Raw genomic sequence first — 25,327 nt, forward strand, 5'->3', positions numbered from 1 at the left:
TGTAAGAAATCCTCTAATTTATTCAATACATTGTTTCACAACATATTTCACACTGACTGTTGCCACTGAACCAAACCTTATCTCAGGTCATTTGCATTCATCTCCTGTCTGTAGATTGAAAAAAAAAAAATAAAATTAGAATCATTCTCATTTTCTTAGTTTATTCAGTAATTGCCAAATGGGTTCTGGTGCAGCAATGCAGACTCCACGTACTAAACTTTTCCAGTTGCTATTTACAAAAACCTTTTGCAGACAAAATCCTGTGAAGATAGCCAGTGAAAGGCTTTTCACTCGACTTTAATAAGGTAACTAAATATGGCTCGGGTCTGAAAGTGGAATGGTTTACAGTTTTATGACCAATTTTTTTTTTTTTTTTTTTTTTTTTTTTTTGGCTCATGCTGGTTAACCCCAGTGCCCTGGCTCAAGGTGCTTACACAACTCGCTAGTTGGGACGGGGGAGTGGGAACCAATCCTGCACTACTCGGTGATGTATCTGTGGGAGGCCAACTATAGCCACATCGGTTTTATTTCATCCACCAATCATTTTGTTGTAGCATGTTGCAATTCTGCATGTCTTGGCTACAATGGTTAAAAAAAAATTATCTGAATGAGTGGACAGTCAAGACTAATATTTATTTTAAAAAAGTAAAACTAAATTGTAAGCACTTTTTTGTAAAACCAATGTCTGTTTTGTTACATACTTTTAATGTTGTGCTTTGTAAATGTCTTATTTGTGTAATAAATAAAGTTAATGCAAGTAGAAGTGCTGGCACTTACATCCAGAAAATGATGTAATTCCATTTTATTTTATTTTTAAATACTTTCTGGCTTACTAATCAAGCAGCAACCCACCCAGTTTTCCTCTTTTATTATTTTGTTAAACTCTGGCTTCAGGAGAGTTCAACAAACGTTCGTAGTAAATGGATATAATTTCCTAGTTAGCAAACCAGTCATTAAAGAATACCTCTGGTGTACATTATTACAATGATCAATCAATATCAAAGTACTGAGCGAAAAGAGAGGAAAGGAATTCACCAGGACAGCTAACTAAAATCTGGGAAAATAATGTTGATTAAGATGGATTTGAATGACTTCAACACTGAATCTGAGGCACTCTTTTTAACAAATTGTTTTCAGGCTTAATAATGTGTGTATGTACTACACTACACACCTCTCAGGAATATTATTGTGAGTACAGTCTGCTTTTTTTCCACGGCTTTTTCTCAGCATGACTGATTAAATGATTATTTCCATTTTTGTTTGTGCTGACAAAGATGACAAAAAGATTATATTCCTGTAGAGGGAAAGGCTGAGACAAATCCCCAAGGACGAATTAGATTTATTGTGACTCACATTACCTGCTTGGGGATATTGTCATCTAGCAAAAGCTGTTTTCTTGGGTTTGGTTTATGTTGTATTGTTTCATCCCATTTCCGGCAGGTCTGAACGATCCATTCGTGCTCGTCGTCATCTAAAAGGGAGGTAAAGAGGTAACATCGCCATGTCAGATCTGCTCTTTGCCTCAGTAAGGTCCAGCTCAAACACGCGATTTTTCCTTTGAGAAATAAATCCACTTTTAGCCATTGGCATCTCTTAGAACACATTTTTGTTTCTTTACAAGATTGTGCTGTGGTGTTGGAATCTGTCAAGGCAGGAGGTACTGGATCCAGGGCAATGACTGATTATTTGTCTGTTTGGTAAGATTAGTTTGGGTGGAACTGTGAGATTTACACGTATATATTTTGGTGTTTGACTTTTTGGCAGGAGATGTGCAGGAGATATGTTGAAGCTATCAGAAATGAAGATACACATTTTAAAAATACTACGTTTGTGTTGCTTGTTGGTTTATGAAAAGCGAAGGTAAAGAAAAATCTATAGTCAGAGCCTAGGTTCTTCTCTTCCAGCTTTTCTTTCAATGCTATTTTTGAAATGTACATTATGGCAAGTATTGATAAGCCGATAGAGCGGCTGATAGACGTATTTTAGACCATCTTCTGTTTCCCTTGTTAGTATTCATGTCTGGCATATTTATTCTCAGAGCATAATGACAGTGTGGAAAGAAAAAAGAAATCAAAGACAATGTAGGGAAAAACAACTGTCCTGCAAAGTTTGAATATACATTTTGTGTATGATTACAAAAAAAATAAGCTGGCAAATGTTAAGTTGTGGCTTCTTAATTCCAGGGATTTAAACAGTCTTGTCTCCAGAAACTGTTCTGCAGCCTTTTTTGTGTTTGTGTGGAGGAAAGAGATCTCTATAGTAGACCGGAAAAAATGAACTTCAAAAAGCCTTGGAAAAATCAAAGTATTACTTAAAACAATACTTTATTTTTATAAACATAAAATATATGAGAGCTGCTGCTTGTCTACCACTGTTTAACAAATTCACATTCGCTGCTCGTGATGTGTGCATCTAGCCTGCCTCCATCCAAATGTTACGGGCTCTGTAGCAGCCCGCGTCACCTGAAAGAACCGATGATTGCGAGAAGGATGGAGCCAAGAGAGCCGAAGTCCTGGTACTGTGACCATCGCTTGGCATAGCACGTAATCCCGTTTATTTACCCAGCCGCCCTGCACAGCTGAGTGCCCTGCTTAGGTAGGTCAAAGCAGATGGAGAAAGAAGCACGTTGCTTGTGAGGAGTTAAGTTTTCATGGAGATCTTTTGGCTGTAGAGTTGGACTTTTAAGTTAAACCAACAGAGTATTTGAAATGCAAAAGGTAGGAAGGTCTGGGAATGAAGTTGTGTTGATCTAAGGGAAAGTTCACAGAAGGGTATGTGATAAATTAGGTCTGATGCACACGTCTTCGAGGTTGGGGGTTAATTTTATTGATTGCAGTGGGTTTTGAATCCAGTCAGCTTTGTCTTTCCTTTTTTCTTTTTCTTTTTCCCCCCCCTCCCCATGCTACCTTCCCCTTTTTCCCATTCCTGGCTGAGTGAGTTGAGTGCGTGCCTTTGCCTCTCTGGAGGTGCTGCTCACACAAAGCTCTGTGGGCATCCTGGCAAAACCAGGCTTTAGGAAAGAGTGTGCCAAGGCTTTTGTCCCTTGTCTGAGCAGCAACACTCATCTGCCACCCTTGGCGACCGGTAGTTAGAAAGGCCAGTGAATCACAGGAGGTTTTCCCTTAGAGCCTGCTCTCCAGTTTGCTCTTTGCATACAGTGACTGGTTTCCAGACAAAGCACTGGCTTGTGCCCGCTGACCCTCTCCTCACTCCCCACTCAGGGGTGCTGGCTTGCAGAAGCTCCGTTTTGGAGGTGAGTGCCCACCTCTGAGCAGTGCCCCAGTGACTGGGATCGGTATGGGAACACACTTGTGCGGGAACACACATTGTTCCAACAGCCCAGCCTGGAGCTTGCTTCAGTGACTGAAAAAATGGTTACCATTGATAGAATAGCGAAGTTCAGCTCTTTCTGTGTTTCACTGACATGAATTTTTTTTTTTTTATTTTTATTTTATTCCTATGCCTATGAATCAATAGGTTCATAACAAAATGCCCTGTTGATGGCACATTTCTTATTCGGGTGTAAACTAGGAGAAAATAAATGCTGAAAAATATGCTAAAAGGGAAATTAAAAAGACGAACACTGAATCTTGCTTAAAGACCACGCAATCGTTATGGAGGCAGAGATTCCACTGAGGGCTGCAGCAGGAATGCAAATGTGGTCCTTAGGCTTTCTTAAAAACAACATCAAAGCCATAATCAATGCGCTGGCTTTTGTTCTATGCACTAGGTGTTCCAGCGCGGTAATGACGCCATCACGTGAGCCTCGGCTATACCAGATATTGTCCAGCCTGGGTAGGCTGTGATTTTAGCTGGAATCGCCTTTGCTGAAAAAAAAGAATAGTTTCTCTGAGCATGTATTAATTGTAAAAAAACCCAAAACTTGGTCTGTTTCTGCCAGGGTGAAGGAATAAACCAAACTTACTCATGCTATACATCACCACTCCCTAGCTGTTCGGTACAGATGTACGCGGCTCACCTGCAGTGGGAAATCGCCAGCGCTCACCTCGCTGAGCCCAAGGGCACAGGCGCTACGGCAGGCAGACACTAACTTCGCTTTAACAGCTTTCCAGCACATCCTTGGTCTGCCTAGGCTGTTTCCCTCTGCGCTCTGGGTTTTCACGGTCTCCTAGGGGAGCACACCAGGCAGGTTGCTCCCTGTACCTGTCCCAAAATGTCTCGGTTCATGCACTGATCTGATCCCATGCAAATTAAATAAATGTTCGTAAGCAGTGCTTAACTTGCATACAGTTTAATCAGATGTGAAAATGGAATGAGCTGCACGAATTTCAACTTCGTATATGAAAAGGAAAAATAGATGTAATGACTCGATATTCCAAAAACCAACCTAAAGCAAATCCCTGGAACTGCCATCCAACCCAGTGTACCGTGCTACTGGTCCTCGGTCTAGGTACGGGGAAATGAAAGAATCGTTCCGGAATAGGGAGAACCACCAGAAACCCAGGCATGAGAATGGCTCCAGGGCTGGCTATGTGAGAAGAGGCAGGGAAATATTAGAATGTAAAGAGTTAAGCTATGGTAAAACATACTTTTGCTACACTAAAGAAGACTGGTTGATAATTACTGTAGTTTTAGGGCTATTTGAATCAGTGCAGCTGCAACCTCTTCAGTAGTAACCCCTGAAACAAGACAAACTGGGTTTATTGTACTGAACAAGTCTTAAAGCTCCTCCCTGATTGTTAGTAATTGGCAGCAATGGACTTAACAGCCTCTTGACTACCCTTTTTACACTCTACCTGACTGTGCAGCTAACAATTTAAATCACAGATGCCGATCCTTCTTTGTGGCAGCTGCTTGTTAACTACACGTTCCTCTTTTTCTGTCACTGGCTGCTTCCATAACCCTGCAACACCAGGGTTAGATTGGAGAATCACATTTCATCAATATTTAAAATGGAATTAAACCTTGAAGTTTGATTAATGCTACCAGATAGTGAGTTGTAATTACTATTTTGCAAATTGCAATTGTTTGAATATGTTAATATGATTGTCTAAGCACATCTTCACCTTCAGAAGTAATTTTCCCTTTAAAAAAGATTTTAAAAAAATACAAACTCTTTAATCAGTGGTAAATTATCGCCCTGTGCACAATTAGGTAGGATGGAGTTCTTCATGTTGTGGGCTGAATTGTGTGTCAGCATATTTATCTTTAAAAGTTTATCCATTTTTTTAGATTTTCCTCAGCAGAACATACATTCATGGAGCAGACTTTGCTGAAACAGGACTAACTGTGTTGATATTTGAAGGTAAAGAAAAAAAGCTTTGTCTGAAAATTGTATTGCAATCTGGTGTATCCCTGTTCAGTTAGTAAATGTTAACAAGTCATTTCTTCCAAAGCTAGTGAAATATAATTATTGTTATCATGACATTACTATTGAAATTGTGAAACGGAGAGAGAGAGCAAGAGATCTTAATGGATGAGCTGTTAGAATACATGTCAGTACTGACTGATTCTTCTGAATTATTTTCTTGTGTCTCAATCAACAATAAGATCAGTTTTCTAGCACCCACAAAATATATTTTAAATATTGTGGGCCAGATAGTCAGCGCAAACTGGGATAGCTTCTCTTTTGTTTTTGTAATTAATTCAGACTGTTTTCATTAAGCAGGCAGAGGCATACGGAGCCAACCCTGGTAGCCACCTGCATGACCAATACCCAGGAACAGCATCTGCCCACAGCAGATGATTAACCAGGGGTGCAAGGCCTCCCGATCTGCTGTTGGACACTGTCTACACAGTCAACAGGTCGGTTTGGTTCAAGTCTTTTTAGGCAAATAAGACCCAACTAAATCTGTTGGTCATAGGGCGTTCCTGTAAGTAGCCCATTTCAAAATTAGTTATTCTCAACAATTATGGCTTTGCACGTTTCTCCCTTGTTTTGGGAGGCTTTAGGGAAGGCTCCAAATGACAGCAAAGTCCAAACAGGAGTCTGTCAAAAACGCTGTTAGGTACATTCCACGGTGAGCTCAAACTCCAGCACACTTAAATCAGTGAATTTTTTGCTCAGCATCTTTGCAAAATGAAACCACTTGTCTAATTTTCAATGTTCAGTCTAAAAGTAATGGCAGAAGAGACTTCTCCAACTACACACTCCAGATTTATCTCTCAACTGGGATTAGAAACAGCTGAAAATTCAGGGTGGGCTTGCTTCAGGGTGCTTCCAAGGGATGACTTGAAAATACGCTGTAATTTAGGTGCATTTAATCTTTTCTATTAAATGCATATTGCAAAGTTTGGAATTATTTTCTTCTAGCTATCACGTTTCTGTGTTGCTTTTGCTTACGGAGACCTCAGCCGTGAGAGCCTCGTTAGGACTCTGCAGGCTTAGGTGCGTGCCATGATGCAGAGTGGAGACTGTCGACAAACAGCAGTGCTGTTGTGTGGGCTTCCGGATTTGCCTTCCCAGCTAATGCTTTCCCAGGAAACACCGAGAGGTGCACAGGAAGATGTACTGCATTGAAATTAGAATACTTAGTGGCTCACACAGGGAAAACAACTACACTGTTCACCTTAAAAACCTTGTCTGATTCTATGTTAGACCTTCATACTGCACTTCGAGCTATTCGTGTTCCTGGTGTCTTAAAGGTTTTGTCTGCACTGGAGCCCTGGTGCACTTCCCGATGCATTCCAAAATTCAGATCCTTGGCTCCCACCTCTGTCCAAAGGTGAGTTGGGACCAGATGTGAGTGGGCATCGGCCCTTCACTCTTGCTTCTGTTAAAGGCCATGTGAGCAAGGAGGGAAGTAGATGTGCCCTGGTGTGTCCCACCACGAGGACAATCAGAAGCTCACGGCTCCAGCGTACCCTGAGGACACGGCCATGCGGTAAGAGCAGCTTTCTATAGCTATGGTTTGTAAGAGTGTGTTTACAATAGACAATCCTTGAACAAGAGCTGAGCTTCCTCTCTGTTTGCAGAGGGCCGAGCACACACAGACCATTCTAAACAACAATATCATTTAATTCTTTCGCATGCCTGACTCCTCCCATCACCCGCAGCGCAGTTTATCATGTTCTTCCACTACACAATTACAACCACATGTGATAGCATCTCAGCCACGGATTCTGCCTGGCACACCCCTTTCATTTCCACTGCCCCCTCCGGGTCCCTAGCACCACTTTCCTTACTGCACCTGACCCCACCAACATCAAGGCTGGCAAGAAAATGGAAAATATGTTTTCAATTAACCTTTGCTTCCACCCACAAATTCTCACCCTTCCATTTACTTTTAATTACTGTAATTCCAAAATGGCCCCCAAATGAACTTTCCATCTCTTGTAAAACTTGTTTTCACAGAACTGTATAGTCGAATATACGTGCCTATAAGATGTGTGTGTAACTTATCTAACTGATTCACAATGGGATGGCTAGCACACAAACAGAGCTGTTATTCTTGGCGTGCCACTATTTGGAACTGAAACTTTCACAGTTTTCAAAACGATAAGTATTTTAAGACCAGGAAACTGTAAGGAACAATATATCTGCAAAAGCAATAGCTACTGATAGCTTACTAGCAATAGCTACTGCAGTAACTTACATCGTGATGTGTATATTAATATTATCATGTTGGCTATAGTATTGAATATAAATCATATTGATTCATAATCTATTTTACTGAATAGAGGATATTTTATATTAAAACATGTAAGCCAAATTTAATCTAAAACCATTTTCTTGGTTACACGGATGAGAAGTCCCTAGCTATCTCTGTCACCTGAGCAGACGTTGACGCTGAGAAAGACATATTCAGTATGCACTTTGCAATGGCATTCAAAATGTGCCTGATCTTAACACATTTCTAAATAAAAAGATACAAAAAGACCATATAATTGTAGGAGAATTGGTCCAACACTTTAAAAAGTGTTTAGAGTAGAGTAAGAATAGACATGGAGCTCCTTCCCATAGGACTCTGGGATCTTCTCTTTAAACAAAGTAGACTCAATTCCCTTCCACCATCTTCACTTTAATACTCATTCATTGGCCTTGCCCACTCAGCAGCCCCCACTTTGATACGTGCTAATGGTCTGCCCCTCCTCCTTCTAAGATCTGGCTCCTCAACTAATTTATTTGTTAAGTATTGAAGATTATTTAGGTCCAAAGCTCTCACAGCAGGACAAAAGCTATCTAAAGGAAAAATAGGAAGAGATAGATGGGAGACATTTGGAGATCCAGGTGAAAGAGCTATAACACAATTTCTAACCTTCCTCTTAAGGATTTTTCAAATCTTCTAACTATCATAGAAGTAAGTCTGGAAAGGAGGTACCAGCAAACTGGAATTGTATGAACGTGGGCAGAAAAACTATGTCCTGAGACCAGACACAAGAGAAAAAACTATAGGGGAGATGGAGGAGACAAGACAAAAAGGTGAATTTGCATGGCCTTCTGTAGAGCCTTGTGGGCAAAGAAAACAAGCCAAGTGCCATGGCAGAGAGAGAAAATATTTTTTGCAATGGCATTTTGGAGGAATAAGAATCAAAGAGGCCAGAAAGAGGAGTTAGCAGTAAAAAGAACAAACACCCCAGCTGTTGCAAGAAAAGCAAAGGGCTACTCACATTCAAATGTTCTGCTTTTGTAAAGGGAGAGTAGTATTGGCTCTCTGTTTTACAGAACTGTTTTCAGAAATAAGTTTGTCAGCCAAAGTAAAGAGAAAAAGATCAATGGATTGCAATAAACGGCATTTAAAATATAAATGAGTAAAATTTACAATTCAGTTAACTTGTTAAAATCAGCAAACAATAGACACAATTTGTTTTGTTCAGAGCCCAGAGGTAGAGACCAAATCCTCTAAATTAATTTCTGCAAAAGCTGGGGTTTTTTTCCAAACAGGTCTGGATCCTATTCGTTGTAGAATATACTGATTACCAACTATTTTTAAGAGCTTTACACAAACATTATTTCTTTTGTTGTGTGAAATGCAGAATCAGCCATCTGGCAAATGCCCCAGAGCTAAAATCTTTTACATGACATATAATTCAAAATGATTAAATATACAACAGAAAATAGCTATAGCATTGCACTTAAAATAGCATGAACTTTTACTGCCGATCAAAACTGATTTCTTTAGCTTAACAAGTATCCAAAGAACAATTATTTGAAGAGCTTTTAAGAGTTTCAATATGTAGGAACTAAACCTCATCTAAATTCAGTAACTTAAGTCAAATAAAAAAGAAACAAATGTACAAAAGATTAAATGGTCCTGCGTTATAAGTAGACATTTAAATCTATGGGAAGCTAAATTCATTCGAACAAAAATACTATATTCCCTCTGTATGTGTATTGCTGGGGCTTTCCTCTCCATTGCTAAGGGCATCTGCCAAAACAACTCTTACATTCTTAGGCAATGACTAGGGACTAGCCTGGAATCAGACTGTTCATCCACTCCCTCCATCATCAGAACGGGCAATTTCAGCGAAGAACAGGGAATAAAGCTCCGTGCGTGATCCCTAAGTGCAGTCAATCTTTTTTTTCCTGCACCACAGTCGACTTTAAGTTAAACTTGCTGTCTTTTTTTTCCAGAAATACTCCAGGCCTGAAAAATTGCCAGGTCCACATCCCACACCCAATTCTCCAGTAGCTTATGAGAAAAAGCACGCAAACATCTGCATGTATTTGGGGTTCATGAGAGTAGGTATAGAAACGTTACCCTGCGTAATTATTGAGTGGTTATGGCTCTGTTTCTCAACGACATTTTTCAGACAAGTCCAAGTCTACATTTCCCAAAAAGCACTTGGTGCAAGTCAGATCTGAGTTGTAAGACAAAAAAAAAAAGTCTAAATGTAGATTTATCTCATGGATTTGCATACTTGAATAAACCTGAAATGGATACATACATCACTGCTGACTTTCCAGAAAATTTAGCTTCTAAAGTCTTTCAGATCAAGCATGAGAACCCTCATCCTAAGGTAATAACATGAGGAAACTGTAAGTCTGTGATTACTAAGGTTTAGGATTAAAATGACTTTGCACCCTTGCCTGTGGAGTTGGGTCAGTCACACAACCAAGGCACCTCAGACGTTCTAAAGCCAGATTTTTCTAAACTATAATAAAATAATGTTCTTGAATCTTGACCTTTTCAGCTCATAATGACTCCTGAAGCAGCAGGATTTTTCCTGCTGCTTTTTACAAGACTTTCAGGCTTTTAGAAATCCTAAGCTGATTGCTGGCTGGCTTGGGATTGCAGCAACACCAAAACCTCTTCTCTTAATAAGACACTTGTCCTGGTTTTCCGGGCCTAATCCTGCTCTTAATAACACGCATGTTAATTGAGTTACCTGACTGAGCTTTTAGTGCAAAGGCAGGCTTTGTGTCTTCCTGCTCTTGATGTGATATGAAGAGATGCGTATATTTCAGATAATACTGATTGCAGTATAGAAAGCTATCCTGTGCACCATATACATATTAATTAAACCTGAAGATGGAATATGAAAGTAATAGCACAAATATTCTCATATTACAAGAGTAAAACCACATTTTATATTATTTAACCTGTCCTTGGGAGAACCACAGGAAAAACAGAGCAATTTTCATCAGAAGTATCTTTGCTTTTCATCAAAAGAGAGGTGACCCAGGCAATCTCCCATCATCTCTTCCATCTCAGTAGAATAAAATTTCTATTTTTGACAGTATTTTCTCTTTGAAAGGTTTGGGCTTGTTCGATATTCAGGGGTCCTAAAACCTGAACGTCGCTGCTCTTCTTGCACCTCCCTGTTTTGCATTAAACCTAATATCATATCTTTTCTACTTCTCACTGAAAAATTGGGAACTCTTTCCATCTTCCTATCTACCAAAGGCTGTTATAAAGGTGCCAGGAGTCCTGTTTCTGGAAAAAAAAAATAAATAATACTCCTAATGAAACAAGAGTCTAGTCCTAGTATCTATTCAAAATAAACAACGTCTCTTCTTACAAATGAGCATTCCCATTCTTATTTACGTGTCCAATTTTGCGTACTTCGCAATACTGGAAAAAAAGAAAAGATTGAAGAACACATGGAGAATCCAGAGAAATTTGAGCATCCCTGAGGAAACAGAGGTTTAGGGATGGAGTAATAACTGTGAGATTATAATGAGAATTTGGAAAACTTTGCTAGATAAAAAACGTATAACAAAACTTTTCCTGTCATTTCATTCCCTGGGCCTGATTATGTTTTCATGATGGGCCTTTGCTCTGCTTTAACAGTAAGAGCTCTTAAAGTAAATGAGTATCAGACCTCCACGCTCGCAAAATGCAAGGCTTGCCAAATTTAACAAGGGTCTCTACAGTGCTCTACGGACACTCATCTTGACAAAGAAGTGGTGGAAGCAAACTCAGTAGTTTCAAAAGGCGTCTATTTTCTACTCTTTGGAACGGTACCTGGATGCCGCCCGTTGGGCAGGCGAGTTGGTGCCAGGGCTGTACGTTTCCTTGCCCTCTTCCACAAACAACCGAGAAACAATCAGAAATTGCTTCATAATAGGGCCAGGGTGAAAGGTGAGAACTGGAGTGTTCTGAAAGCCTGCTGCCAGACCCGAGGAAGATAGTGTCATTTTGGTAAACCTGTCAAGCTGTTGTAAGAGCTTCCTGAATGCTTCCTACCATCTGCTTTTGATGCTTTCAAGACTTGGCTGGAAGCCTGGAGGCTTTCCTGCTCCTTCCTGCCCAACCTATAACGGAGTAATTCTGGATCTGTTCCCTGTCATCCCAGCCTCTTCCTCAGTTTCTTCTGCTTACAGCTGGGTTTTTTTTCTCTTTTTTTTTTCTTTACTGCAGTGGCCTTGTGCCCTGAATCATCTCTCCTGGGGCAGCAAGAGTTCCTCTGATGTTGAACAAGTGCCGGGTTTTTCAATTGTGTTCATGTTCTTGAGAGGAAGGGTCTGGCCTACATGACACATTCCTTCTTCACACTCACATCAACAAGTTCAACTTTGTATACAGGGCTCTCAATGGAACGGCCACACAAAGCACATCTCCAACCAGTCCGTCAGACTGCATGCTGCGCTGGTCTGGGGAGCGAATATTGATTGATATAATTTGGAGGGTTTGAGATAAATGTCATAAAGGACAATGAGTTCAAAGAACAGATTAAAAAACAATAAATTGAATTCCAAGGCGTTCCCTCCTGTACTAATCTGTGTAGGTTCCTGTGTTTTTGGAAAGCATGTTGCTTATCTTCCTCATCAGTAGGCCCACTGCATTCCAGTATTTTGGATCAATGCCATTTGTAATAATCTAGATCAGTTTTTATTCAACGTTTATAAAACAGGCCATGTATCATAGGGTATATTTTATAGCAGATGGTATCTCCAATTCATTTAACCCCCCCTTCACTTCCCTCCTCCAATATCACAGCGCATACTTATAAAAGCTCTTGAAAGTAGAGCTGAGCAGAATTTTTTTCAACAGATAGTGAATTTGCTGAAAAATGGAGTTTCCAAGCAACAAAACTGTTAAACTGTGGCACACTGAAAATGAAGTGATTTGTCCTCTAAAACAAACAGGACTTAGAATTTGGACATTTGGAAAAAAAAAAAAAAAGTGGGGTGGATAAGAGGTTGCTTTCAGAAATAATTTTTATTTTAAAAACTTAGGCACTAAAAAGGTGATAAACACAAAGGTTAAATAGAAAACAAAGGATTTGTTTCAGGTCAGATTACATTTGTTGAGTTACCCCAGTGTCAACTCTTTGGGGATCTTCTGTGTTTTCATTTGAAAAAGTTCTCTTTCGGTTTGACAACAACTAATTTTCCGCAAGGCTTATTAATTTGGGGACTTACCCACAAGACCCATATTTGCCAGACTCTACTCAAAACATGGCTCTACAAGGTGACAAGAAAGTTTCCTGTTCAGCAAGGTATTTAAATGTAGCCCGAAGACTAATTTAAATAAAATGGATATTGTAACCTGTAGAGACAAGCACATGCTTAAGCACTTTGCTGGTTCACAGCGTGAGTTTATTAGCTTTCAGGATCAATGATGTACACCTTACAACCACTCCCTTGCTTGAGATCATAATAGAAGAGATTGAAGATTTTCCTGAGATTAACATATCAAACAGTAATAAAATATATTTATTCATGTCCGCTTGGGAATACTTCATGGTAATTTTGCAAAATATGATTTATACAACTCTGGGGATACATAAATCGCTGATAAAAAAAAAAGTAAGTGAAAAATATTTTAGCTCAGTGATAATAGAACCAAATAATGGACTTTTTTAGGTTTTAGCTTTAATAATGCATCCTAGAAGATATGACAAATAAACTCATCTAGTTTACCTTGCAGAAGAAATTAATCATACCTGCATTTCTCAGAAACCTGAGTTTGTAGTCAACGATAACTCTGGTTTCAGGATTATAGAATCCATCACCACAGTTGTAATATCCTTCTGGGATTTTTCTGGGAGGATCCAGATTTGTAAGCTGAGAAATGCCTGAATAAAAAAAAAAGACAAAATGTTTGTTTTACTTTGCTTTTTTTTTGATGTGTATTTGTGCCTTTGATCAAGATAACAAAAAATATTACATCTCCACAGCATTTGCGAGAAAAACAATGCAGTTACCTTACAACAAATTTTAGAAAACATTTTGCTAATTTTGCAGATGGAGAAAATGAAAATGGCAAAATCCGTACACAAAAAGCGTGTGATATAGAAAGATACTTTGATACTTTGATTTCCTCATTCATGGTCCTATGATTCAGCCCACTAAGCTAACATTACAAATCTGACCTCAAACTCTACAATGGGGCCAGGAGAGTCTTGCTGGCCTCACAGATCAACTACATGTCATCGCTAAAATATTCCATGTATAAAGAAGAGTATTTTATGTATTGTGTTACATATTTTACTCACTTGTACCTTATAAATCTTTTCACCTTTAGACTACAGACAAATAATAAGTCTTTAGCAAAAATATAGACTGGACACAAATGTTTATTTTGCTGTCTACTAAAAAGCTAAGTGGGACAAACTCATTCAAATTTTATTTGATGTTCTGGATGTAAATTAATTGCTTTTGCTTAACTTTTCTAAATTAAAAGCGCACTGCTAATGGAGTGAAGGTGAAATGCATAAAGGGGTTAATCGGGATATCGAGAGCCATAGATAAGAAAGCCCTGTCCTGCGGGCCATCACTCAAGAAGAGCTGGCGCTCTGGCTGCAGCGCTGCATCCTGCGCCGCGCTGGTGGAAGGTGGTGTCAGCATTCTTCTGGCAGCGTCGTATGGTCGGGTCCTGAAATTAGCCAGAGCATTTCTGCTCCATGTTACTCATGTAGCCGAATTAATCTTTCTTAAGCAAAGTTGTTAGTTTAATTCCTTCCAGACTCTTAGGATCGCAAATGCAATTCAGTACCTGCTGGTTTAAGACCAAAACAGATTTCTGTGTAAAATCTTCTGTCGTAGCTGTCACAGTAATGCCATTTTTTATCTTTGTATTCGAGACCATCTGCAAAAGTGTATTTCCCCTGCAAAACATGTTCAAGCCCAGAGTTAATAAACATGATGGATGGATTGAGTAGGGACAAGGTTAGCGTTCCCACTGCCAAAACCGCGCGTTCGCCGAGCAGAGTGAGCGCAGGCTTCAGCTGGGGTTTAAGCAGCTTTGGGAACCGCATCTGCAGGATGCCCTTCCCCGAGCAGCCTCGCCCTCACGCATCTGGGTGCCAGAAGCCACCAAAGGGACCAAAAATTGGCTTGGAAAATCTGTGTATTTCACCCCAAACCCTTCCTGGCAGCAGAGGTCCCTCGGGGCGAGGCCCCCCGACCCGGGGTACCTGCGTGGGCACCCCGCGGTGCCAGACCGCCCGGTATCTGCCGCCGTTGGGGAAGAGCAGCTCTCCCTCGCCGTGAAACATCCCGTCCCTCAGCGCGCCCCGGTACTCGGTGCCCGTCGGCAGCGTGTAGGAGCCCCATCCCTCCATCCTGCAAGAGACAGGGCGGTTGGTGGCGGGGAGGCGGGCAGCCCCCCGCGGCCCGCCGCCCCGCCGGGCCCACCTGCCCCGCACACGGTCCCCTCTGTAACGGCCGCCCGTCACCTCCATGGCGGCCCGGCCCGACGGCGCGGCGGCGTCGCCATGGCAACGCCGGGGCGCCGCGGGGACCGTAAGCTCCGCCCCCCGCCGCCGCCGCGCATGAGCGCCCCTCCGCTCCCCGCCGGCGGCGCATGCGCGGTGGCGGGCGGGCGCTGAGGGGAGCTCAAGGAGACCGGTGGCCGCCATGCCCGGCTGCGTGCAGGTCCCCTCGCTGGAGGAGCTGGATGTGCAGGAGGTGAGTGAGGGCCCGCCGTCACCGGGCCCTTCCCCCGCGGGGCCGGCGCCGAGGCGGGGCTGCTCCCATTGCCGCTCTCGCCCCGCTGTAGGTGTCTGTCAGCTCGTCCGTGCTGAAGGCCGCGGCCCACCACTACGGCTCGCAGTGCGACCGCCCCAACAAGGAGTTCATGCTGTGTCGCTGGGAGGAGAAGGACCCGCGGAAGTGCCTGCAGGAGGGCCGGCAGGTCAACCAGTGCGCCCTCGAGTTCTTCAGGTGAGCAGGGACCCACAGCCGGGCTCCCCCGAGGGCCCCGCCGCTGCGGGCGGGCGGGCAGAGGGCCGGACACCGGCCCGCCCGAGGCCCTCCTCCCCCCTGAAGGTGTTTTGGGGGTCTCCCGGCGTGGCGGGCCCTTGCCGAGCTGTGTTATTCGAGCGCTGGCAGTCACTGGATTTGATGACAAATGCTGCCACCATCACTGCCTTCAAAGCCTTTCTTCTTGCTTCTTAAACTTGAACTCTTAGTGACAGAGGCTGTGCCTGTTTTGTTTTCATTATTTATCTGTGAATTTATCGTTTCATGCGAGGCTCTATGTTCCAGAGTAAGTGGCTCAGGATTTTGTTGGGTGAGCTAAGGAATGCTGAGGGGTGGTGGAAGGCTTGCTGCTTCTGCACCTTGCATCTGTATTATAAAATTCAGGAGGCAAGCCCAAGCTTTGCACTGCCTGTCCTCTCTTTTTCACAGGTGTATATACTTGAGTAGATACACCATTTGCCTCTTCTGACCAAAAAAGTAGAACCAAGGCGTGTGCCAATATCATGTTCTTAAGTTGCTAGTAGAAGGCCGAGTTTAATTAGCTCAAAGCATGTTGGCTTTCAGTATAGCAGTTAGTAATCAGAAACCTCTGTTCTAAGCATGTTTTCTTGACCTTAAGATGTCAAATTAATTTGGAAGCATTAGAGCATTGTATAAGGTACAGTAAGTTATTTGGCAAAACACCGATCTCATATGGAGGAGCCGTGTTCCTCTGCCTAGCAAGAATACCTTCCACATCCTGGTGTAGCTACAATGATACAGATTTTACTGGTGTTGGTATCAAGTTCTCTTTAACGTTGCTTCAAATACTGACTTCTTCAAAGACTTTAAATGTTCCCAGGAACTTAAAACTACAAAAAACACTTTATCACAAGTTGATGTTTGAATGAGTAAAAGAGAAAAGCATTAAAACTATAACACTTGCTGACAATTTTCTTTCTGTCACCTCTTACAGGAAGATCAAGACGCACTGCGCGGAGCCGTTTACTGAGTACTGGACGTGCATTGACTATACCAACTTGCAGGAGTTCCGTCGGTGCCGAAAGCAGCAGGCTGTGTTTGATAACTGTGTGCTGGAGAAGTTGGGTTGGGTGAGACCTGATCTGGGACAGCTCTCTAAGGTAACTTCATACCTGTTTGGTCGGCTAGCCAGATTCTTCTCTTCCTTCTTATGGACGTTTTGTCCAGACCAGGTCTCAAACTGTTCTCCTGGTCAGAAGACAATTCATGAACTCAACACTGGAAGCTTGTGGACTTCATGGAAGTCAAGGCTCTGTCAGCATTCTCCAGGATTGCTTTCCCAGAGGATTTGCCGTTTTCTTAGACTATGACACTTCCTCTTGCTTTTTGCTTTTCCTAGCAGAGAGACCTTTCCTTTAAGCATGAAGCTCACACACATGTAGAACTACTCTGTAGCTATGAGTGAAATGCCCCTCTCCTCCCTTGTTTTAGAAGTCCTGGAGATAGGAGCTCTCGTCACGTCAACGATGTGTCCTCAGTGTCGTTCGATACTTCGTTGAGTCAGAACTTAAAGGAAGAACTACAATCTAGCTTTTCTGCTAAATGCTGTGAGGAGTTGTATCACTTTCTTCTTTTTTCTTTCCAGGTTACAAAAGTGAAGACAGACCGTCCTATGCCTGAGAATGCCTATCACTCTAGACCTAGACCAGAGCCAAATCCGCCCATTGAAGGAGAGCTGAAGCCGTCTCCGTTTGGCAGCCGGCTCTTTTTCTGGTCCTGGTAAAGTGGGCAGGCTGTTCTGTAACTAAAGTGCAAAGATGTATTGCTTGCAGTTGTAAATTGTCCGGTATGTGTTGGGTATAACTTTAATGATTAAAGAACCCCAAACCATTACATGGCTTTGTAGACTTCTTTAAACATACTCGCACATCATAGCAACTAAAAGAAAGTGCATTTCCTGGTTTTGCACAGGGCTCTTTGCAGTCATATAGCTCTTAGGACCACCTTAGCACTGGTAATGTCAGTTGGTTGATAGCAGTTACCAGGCTTGTCCGAGATGGGTGTAAGGGCAGCTGAGTCTTTGCTGCTTCAAACAATCAAAAACTGGCATGAGACTTTATTTACCTACCGAGAACACTGTCACTTGGATCGAGGAAACTTTGAGAACACACAAGTCATTAATGTCTTCCTTTGGTCTTGCAGCTGATAATTGTACTTCCCCCCCCCCCCACCTCCTCCAGGGACTCTGTCTGTATAGGTTTAACCTAAAATCTGTTTTGGAGCAAGGATTTAGTCTGAGTCTGTGGCTTTTGCTAGGTGTGAGGTCAGAATGTTTCTGACAAAGATCCTTGTTCTATTTGCCAGCTACTCACTCCTCATGCAGCTAGCTTAGTGGCTTCCTTTTTTTTTTTTCTTTTCTTTTTTTTTTTTTTTTTTTTTTTTAAATTAGAGGAACTCAAGCTACTCTGTCAGAAAAATCACACTAAGTTTTCAACACTTTTCTGGAAAAATTATCTCCTGAAGGCTCTTCCTGTCCCATTCAGCAGTGTAAGAAGGTGGCTTGTCTTCTGTCTCAAGGCCCTGACTTGAGTGGCTTGGGGCAGATCCTTCCCAGTGTTTCGCTGTGATATTCTTTTGATAGAGGAGTAAATCAGCGTTCTTTAAATATAATCTTTTCTACAATAGCTGGAAGTCATACGTTTTATGGGAATTCTAGTCTTTTCTCCACATCCACCCAATAGCAAGAACCTTATTACAAAGGTCAGAAAAAATAAAATGAACTTATTTTCACAAATCCGTGTGCAGTTTGGCTTGCTCTGGGCCAAATTGTGTGGCCTGAACCATAGCAAAGGCTTGAGTAGTGCTTTGGTCCTTGCGTAGCCTAGCTGTTGTTAGGATCTGAAGATTTACCATCTCTTTGTTTGGGGTAGGATTAAACTGTAATGGGTCTGTAGCTGCAGCATATGTTTCTGATCCGTGGAGCTAGAGGGAAAATTGTATAATGTTTATCTAAAAATAGCTCATGCACTGTGTGGCTCATGGGTTTTTGCTACTTTCTGCTTGGGTGTGTTGACTGAAACTCGAAGCAGGTGCTGTGGCATACATGTTTGCATTTTAATGTACATATCGCGCTGTCTTAGCAGCTCCCTGGCTGATTCTGTGAGATGGTGTGCACCTCTGCAGCTTCTCCTTCCAGATCACTGCCAGCACTTCCGAGCAGCCATGTACTACTGAAGAAAGATAATCTCTTTTCTGCAGAGAGTGGAAATTGGGACAAGCTTGAGGTCTAATTACATTCAGCTGAGTGAGTGAAATGAGTTTTGGCTAAGTAGAGGATAAATTTTTCTGGGATGTTAACATGTGTCGCATCTGATCTTTTGTTGCTGACCCACTGCAATAGTTGGGCAACCTCGCAGAAATACTTTTCAGATATTACTTACTATATTTCACTAATAACTTACTATTGTCAGCGCAATGTATGAAACATCGCACTGCTGAACATCTGCTTTTGGATAAACAGACATGGGCATTCCAGTAGTCAGCCCCTAATCGTAATTAAAGAGCATTTTTCCCATTAAATTACTTCTGAAAAGAATGACATATGTAAATGAAGGGATAAGGTTTTTTTGTTTTAAAACAGCCTTTTATGAACTCCACCCTTAAGTTGCTCAGTACTGTAAGGAAAAAAAAAAATTGTGATTTATTCTGCAACCTCAAAGGTCTTAAGATTGTTCATCTGTTTCATGACAGCTGAATCTACTACCTCTTGAGTCAGAGGGGGTTGATCCAGGAATGATGCTCTGGCCGTGTTTAATTAACCATCTGCTTGCCTTGATTGCCCCTGCAGTTTCAGGCAGGAGCGGGCAAGTGAGTGTAAGAAAGAGAACAGCAGAATAGCACAACGGAGTGATAAAGTCAAGTAGAATTCAGCTGTACTGTGAGCGCTTCTTTCATTAACCTCTTTGAGATAATTGCTTCTTGGTTTTTTTTTTTTTCTTGGTTGAATCTTGGCAAAAAAAGTGTTGCCGGAGGTCTGTTTCGTGGTGCTTTGAACATGTCTGTATGTAGCTATTTCTGTTCAAAATTGTTGTGTGGCTTTACTCAAACAGAGATGCCCCCTTTGGAGCCGTAATGTTTTCTTGGAAACTTTAGAATAAGTGAATGTCAAGACTGAGTAAAGACCATAAAAGTATTTTTGAGGAATGTATCTTGACATTTTTTTGGCAGATGGAGAGCAGACACGTACAGATTCAACACAGATACTGGCAATGTGAGAAGTGTTATTTGTTATGTTGCAGGCTCTTAGCTCTGCTAGAGCTTTTAATCACATGTTAAACTAACAAAATATTAAGCCAGTGTCATGGTAGCTTGCCACACTGGGTTAGATTAGGCAGAACCTGCTCCATTCTTTCAGATTATGGATAGGAAGAGTAAAATCCCAGTGTAATTTCTAATCTCAGGAAGGTAAAAGTGTGCATTTCTGGAGCACTGCGATTGTGTGGTGCTAGCACAACAGCATCCTTCTGAAGGGGAAGTTTCCCCCTCCAACACCTGGTAGTTCCAACAGCAACTCCCACTCTGCCTACAGCCACTGAATCTGAGCAAGTGGTGGGAAGCAGCTGCTTTTCTTTAACTCTCCTGCGAGTTTCATAGTTCAGTTGCGTGTCATATTATCACCCCTGCTAAGAAAGAGGCTCCCCGGAGTCAGTTCAGGTGGAGCTGGCCTGCCAGGCAGTGGTAGGCTGAGATTGGATTCACGTGCTCCTCTTCCTCTGCCTTCAGTTGCAATATGGCTCTAGAATGGATAAATAAGGAAATTCCTCTCAAAAAGAAAAACCTGCATCTTTATAGCAAGGATTCATAATTTTAAAGAACTTTTAGCTTCACAACAAGGATACTCCTGTAAAGCCAGAGAAGAAATTTAGAGCTCAGGGTAACTTTGTAAAGTTCTTTTTGAAAGCTCGTACTCTGGTACTGGAAGCGTTTTGAAACTGGAATCCATCTGGATATTACTAGGCGATTTAAGACTCCCTCTTGTGGCTGCGTTAAGCTGATCTTGGGCATCTGTGTGAAGGCTTTGCCATCATGGGAGTCCTAAGGCTACTGCAGTATTGCTAAATGCTAATAGCAACTTGATTGTGTCTTTTGTCTCTGCTACAAAATTCGCTTGAACATTGTGCCAACTCGATTTTTGCTACATAGGAAAACTCTTGAATTCAGTATGAAATGAGAAGAGGAAGAAAAATGGTCTGAAAATGTTCTGCTCACCTCAGGCACGTTTGGTGTGACTTAAGGCAGTTAAGGCAGAGACAAAGAGGATGGAGGTGGTTGGAAAATCCCGGTGTAGGTTATCCAGAAAGGGGGTGTCCCCGTGCTGCAGAGAACAGGAGGATCCTCAGCCTGCTAGCAGTGTGACTGGCAAACATGGGGAGCGAGTTAATTGCAATATTTAGCTTCACATGAAAACACATTATTTCTTTTTAGTAGGAATAGACATGACCTTACTGAATGGTCTTAATAATGCAACCTTGCCCTTCTGTTAATGGTTTTATGGTTTTTGTGTGTGAGCCCTTCTAGCTGGGGCCTTGATCTGAGTCTGTTCTAAGATACCTTCTGGGTGGTTGAAAAGGGACACCTTCTCTGCTTTGGAAAAAGGAGAAGGTCTAAGAAAATACAGAACAGCAAACTAGAAGCAAAAAGCCTGTAGTGTTATTTTGGGGAGTAAAGCAGTAAATCAGCCCTGCAAGCAGAACCAGGTGCTGAGAGGCAGGTGGTTCCCAGACCCCAAAAGCAGGTCAGCAACACATCTCACTCAGTGGCGCGGGGCTTACTCCTGGTTTTGGTTTTTTTCTGCTTCAACAAGTTTCTCTACTCTCTTATCTGTGTTGCAAAATCTTTAGCAAGCCTAACACATGCATGGGTGCGGGTTCCTCTTGTGAGTGATGTCTGTGCTTGACGAGAGCAATGCAGTGAGAGCAGGCAACGAGGAGAGCGGCGTTGCCTGTGCGCTCCGAGTCTGCCTGGCTGGTTGAGAGCTGCTCCAGGCTACCACAGGGCTGGGACAGAAGCAGAAGCTGGGACGTGAAGAGCTTTGCTGTGCCTGACTGGATACAGGAATAAGAGCTCAAAGAAAAGAAATGGGAGCGTTTGATAAGGGAAAAGCTCTTCTGCCTTGCCTGCATCCCAAACATCTCCCTGTTGCTGCTGCCCTCGCTGTCTGCAAAACAGCTTAAATCAGGTTTGTCTGTGTTTGTCTGTTGCAGATGCCTGAACAAAAGGATTCCAACCTGCGCGTTCCTGTGCTCTTGGCTGGGCTGGCAAACACAGATGGTTCAAGTGAGTGTTTCGTTCATGCTGTGTTCTTCAGCACGAAATGGTGAACAGCTTTTGCTCTTTTGATAGGGTTTAAATTAATTTCTCCCTTCTCACCAGGGGAAGTGAGGGCTGGGATGAACGGCCATGCCTGTTGCTTTGTTAAGCTCAGCTTTGGCTCCGATTCTGGCACAGAGAGTGGAAATAAAATATAGGGAAGGGGAGCTTTATGAAAGAGCTATGGGTCTGCTCCCAAGTTGATAGGTTAAACTGTACAAAACACTGACTCTGAGGCACTGCTCTAATATTTGTAAAATCAGCATGGCAGCTCCGTTAAGGGCTGTGAGTCACCCTGAGGGTGGTTTAGCTCTTTATAAGTAGGAGCACAGCCTTCTTCTTCCATGCAAACGGGAATGAGAATTTTAATGGAGTCAGAACTACCCGTTTGGTGAGAGCACTCTCTGACCTCTGCTTTGTTCTCGCTGCCTCCTGTTTACAACTGTGCGGAGCGTGGAACCTGACCCATCTTTGTCTGGGAGAAAAGGACTGGATGGAGCCCTTAAACGTGAATCACATCGGTGGTAACCGTCCCCCCGCCACCGCCCCTTCTGCCCCAGGCCTGCAGCTCTCTCCAGACTCCTGTGCCTGAGCTCTGCCCTGCTGCTCCTGCGGGACGCGGTCAGGTGTGGCCCGACTTGGCTTTCGTTTTCAGGAAGCTGCTGACAGCAGGCCTGACCCTGGCCATGTGCACACAGCGGGAGGCTCTGCCCGTCCCCAGGCGCAGCCTCAGGCGCTCGTGGCAAGCCTGCGCTCCAGGCTAAACAGAGGAAGGTGAGGGTCAGCAGCAGAGAGCTCTGCCCAAGACTCAGGAAGCACATTTTGGCAGAGGAAAGAAATACAATACAAGCAGGGAGGGAAACTCAGCTTCCATCCAACCCCCTCCAAGAAGTTTTTGGCTCCCTACAGCTGCTGGAGTCTTTACTATCAGTTATTGGGCTCTTTATTGTTACAGGCTTTCATGTCTTTGTTTTCTGTCTTCTACACCAGCGTGTTGCAGAGGGGAAAGAACAGAGCAACACCGGCATAGCACGGACAGGAGGGTAGAGCCCTGCACTGGGGGACAGGCAACCCGGCTTCCCTTTCCTGCCTGTCACTATCTCATTGTGTGGCCTTGGGGCATGTCACTTCCCTCTCTGCCCTGGCTCCTCTGTGTGATGGGGTGGTTCCACCCAACTTTCTGCTTGTTTACTTGTCTTTGTCCTTGTAACGTGCCTTGGAGGAATCTTAGGGGAAGCTCTGCCTGGCCATGGTGGGCACAGACCCATTGCTCGAGGGGAGCCGCAGCCAAGCGCGGTTCTCCTTCTGCAGAGCAAGCAGTAGGAGCCACGCGCGGCGAGGGCGTGCGGGTGGGGAGAGCAGTGGCAAGCCCATCACTGCCCTCGTCGCTCAGTCCGGCGGCTGCCCGCTGTTTGAAATGCTTTCCTCTACAGACTCTGCCCGTTCTGCCCTCTGTAAGCTCACCAGCAGGCAGATGGCTCTGTGGTCGGGAAGGCAGCTGGAGATCTCGCTGCTGAGGGATGGGAGATGAGAATTGTCACCCTGAGCAGGCCTGGAAGGGTATTTCCCAATTCTGAACACCACGGGTGTCCCCTGCCTTTCGGAGATCGTAGGGGCAACACCCTCCTTTCAGCTCTGAGCCGTTCTCCGCAGTGGTGGCAGTGCAACACGTGGAAATGGCTGCGCACAGGGAGCGAGGAGGGTGATTACAGGAGCAAAAGTCCTCAAAAAGTCCCCAAAACACATGGAGCACCGGTGCACAGCACTTGTGCTTGCAAACCCTGCTCTGCTCTCCGTCACCACTTGCTCAGAGCCTTTGTTTCTTCTAAGTGTGAGTGAAACCAGTTGTGGGATGTTGTGTTCAGGGCATGACATAATCCAAGTCTGGGACTCCACTGGAGGAATCCTTTTGAAGATTTACTGGTCTGGCTAATTACAATAAAACTATGAACATGCTGCACTCTAAATGATTAACAGTTAATAAGTGGAGGTTTCTGCTTTCTTGTGCTTTTTGCTAGGAAACAAACCAGAGCAGTTCTGGCTAAGTCCGTGGCATTTTCTTTTAGCAAGGAGGGCTAACACGTTTTCACAAAGCCGCTGTCCATCTACGTGTGGCTGGTAGCAGATAATTTGATTAAAAATGTAAGTCACTTCCTTGCTCCTTTCTCTGAATGTTGCCTTTTTGCGTTTCTTTAAGCTTGAGCAGTGTCAATAGCCTGCAGGATTCGTTGGCTGTTTGTTGACATTTTCACTTTCTGATGTGCATCCTTACATTGCCCTGTAGAGTTCAGCTTGTGTCAGCCACACAGGGGTGGTTTGAGGAAAAGCGGCGTTAGCTGGAAATGCCCCTTCCACCCTCATTCCCTCCCAAAATGTTTACTTAACAATACTTTAACAATACACTTAAAAATCCTGAATTTGAATATCTCCTTCCATACATAGTCCTGTTTAGCTGCTGTCCTTAAAATATTTATTTGCTGTCCATTCTGGTATCTTTAGCATATTTTTGAGAGGCTGTGTCACTCCATATCGTCTGTAATAAGTCCGTAGAGTCTCATTCTCTGCTGTGTACGGATCTGCTGCATCGCAGCGTTCTGCTGACCTGTGCCTGCGTGCTGCCAGCTCGCCTCCTGCTGATGTCCAAGGGCTGCGCTGGGGCTGCAGCTGGGGTCACACAGGTTGGTGTCACCCCTATAGCTTTAACATCCACGGTTCATAGGTGAGAAAGTCTGTGTGCTTACATAGAAGCTGCAAAGGGTGGGTGTATGGACGTAGGAAAGCAATGAGAGAGGGTTCTGGCTGAGCTTAAAGCTGTGGGTGGCGGGAGCAGCGTGATGCCACCGAGAACCTCCATAACTTCAAGCCCCATCTTGGGTTTCTTTCAGCCATTGCAGGCCAGCTGCCCCATGTATCTATGGGAAGAAATTAGAAGACCCACAAGCACTGCTGGAGCCCCGTGTCCACCTGTCTCCAACCTTTCCAGAGCACCGGCAGCTCCCGAGGAGCAACTGGAGCTACTGGGTCCTGGCCCCGGGCCAAGCCCGTTGGCGGGATGTGGGTGGCTGGGCACTGGTGTGGCAGGCGAAGCGCTGTCGGAAGAAAACTGAATTGAAGTGATTCTTTTCCTCTCCCCTTGGCCCGCGAGGAGATCTTTTTCCATTTACTATAAAACATGGTCCTTAATAGTGCTGAAGTGTTCTACGTATTTTAAATAAACATGAGTGGATTTGAGCCCGGGAGGACATGAAAGAATGCAGCATTTGCGGGGTACCGGCCCAGCACACATGTCAGCAATTTGGCTGCCTTGTGTACTTTGGCTTTAAAAAAAGCATTTAAAAGTAAACAAATGAAGGAAAATCTGGCAGCTGGATTTCAAAGTAAATTGCTTTCAGCTGATAGACCCTGTTTCCAGCTTGCTTGGGTAGTATCGAGGCATACACATCC

At 43.4% G+C, this 25,327-nt stretch overlaps 2 protein-coding genes and 1 long non-coding RNA gene across 3 annotated transcripts; 2 read left to right on the top strand and 1 right to left on the bottom strand.

Moving 5' to 3' along the window:
• On the bottom strand, nucleotides 1-15,075 carry MORN5 (MORN repeat containing 5). The gene is made up of 6 exons (XM_086763938.1): nucleotides 14,987-15,075; nucleotides 14,767-14,914; nucleotides 14,346-14,457; nucleotides 13,294-13,425; nucleotides 1,359-1,471; nucleotides 1-108 (listed from the first exon to the last, which is right to left on the bottom strand). The coding sequence occupies exons 1-6, from the start codon at nucleotides 15,031-15,033 to the stop codon at nucleotides 88-90; spliced, it is 573 nt and encodes a 190-aa protein (XP_086620064.1). The 5' UTR covers nucleotides 15,034-15,075; the 3' UTR covers nucleotides 1-87.
• A 54-nt stretch (nucleotides 15,076-15,129) lies between these two features.
• NDUFA8 (NADH:ubiquinone oxidoreductase subunit A8) lies at nucleotides 15,130-17,407 on the top strand. The gene is made up of 4 exons (XM_086763897.1): nucleotides 15,130-15,259; nucleotides 15,351-15,514; nucleotides 16,509-16,674; nucleotides 17,160-17,407. The coding sequence occupies exons 1-4, from the start codon at nucleotides 15,209-15,211 to the stop codon at nucleotides 17,295-17,297; spliced, it is 519 nt and encodes a 172-aa protein (XP_086620023.1). The 5' UTR covers nucleotides 15,130-15,208; the 3' UTR covers nucleotides 17,298-17,407.
• A 5,010-nt stretch (nucleotides 17,408-22,417) lies between these two features.
• LOC147598215 (uncharacterized) lies at nucleotides 22,418-25,121 on the top strand. Its single transcript, XR_015260761.1, has 2 exons — nucleotides 22,418-24,561; nucleotides 24,769-25,121. It is a non-coding gene; the product is annotated as an uncharacterized LOC147598215 (long non-coding RNA).
• The last annotated feature ends 206 nt before the right edge of the window (nucleotides 25,122-25,327 follow it).

Source organism: Chlamydotis macqueenii, chromosome 20 (assembly GCF_036417535.1).
Source record: "Chlamydotis macqueenii isolate bChlMac1 chromosome 20, bChlMac1.mat, whole genome shotgun sequence".
In the NCBI taxonomy this organism is placed as follows: Eukaryota; Metazoa; Chordata; class Aves; order Otidiformes; family Otididae; genus Chlamydotis; species Chlamydotis macqueenii.

Bases quoted from the DNA above. Each gene is read 5' to 3' on its own strand.
- MORN5 (XM_086763938.1), bottom strand. From the start codon at position 15,033: ATGGAGGTGACGGGCGGCCGTTACAGAGGGGACCGTGTGCGGGGCAG. The intron at 1,472-13,293 runs GTATGATTAATT...CCTCCCTTTTAG, and splicing joins CAGGTTTCTGAGAAATGCAG to ATGACGACGAGCACGAATGG. The intron at 109-1,358 runs GTAATGTGAGTC...TTCAATCTACAG, and splicing joins ATGACAATATCCCCAAGCAG to ACAGGAGATGAATGCAAATG.
- NDUFA8 (XM_086763897.1), top strand. From the start codon at position 15,209: ATGCCCGGCTGCGTGCAGGTCCCCTCGCTGGAGGAGCTGGATGTGCAG. The intron at 15,515-16,508 runs GTGAGCAGGGAC...CACCTCTTACAG, and splicing joins TGCGCCCTCGAGTTCTTCAG to GAAGATCAAGACGCACTGCG. The intron at 16,675-17,159 runs GTAACTTCATAC...TTTTCTTTCCAG, and splicing joins ATCTGGGACAGCTCTCTAAG to GTTACAAAAGTGAAGACAGA.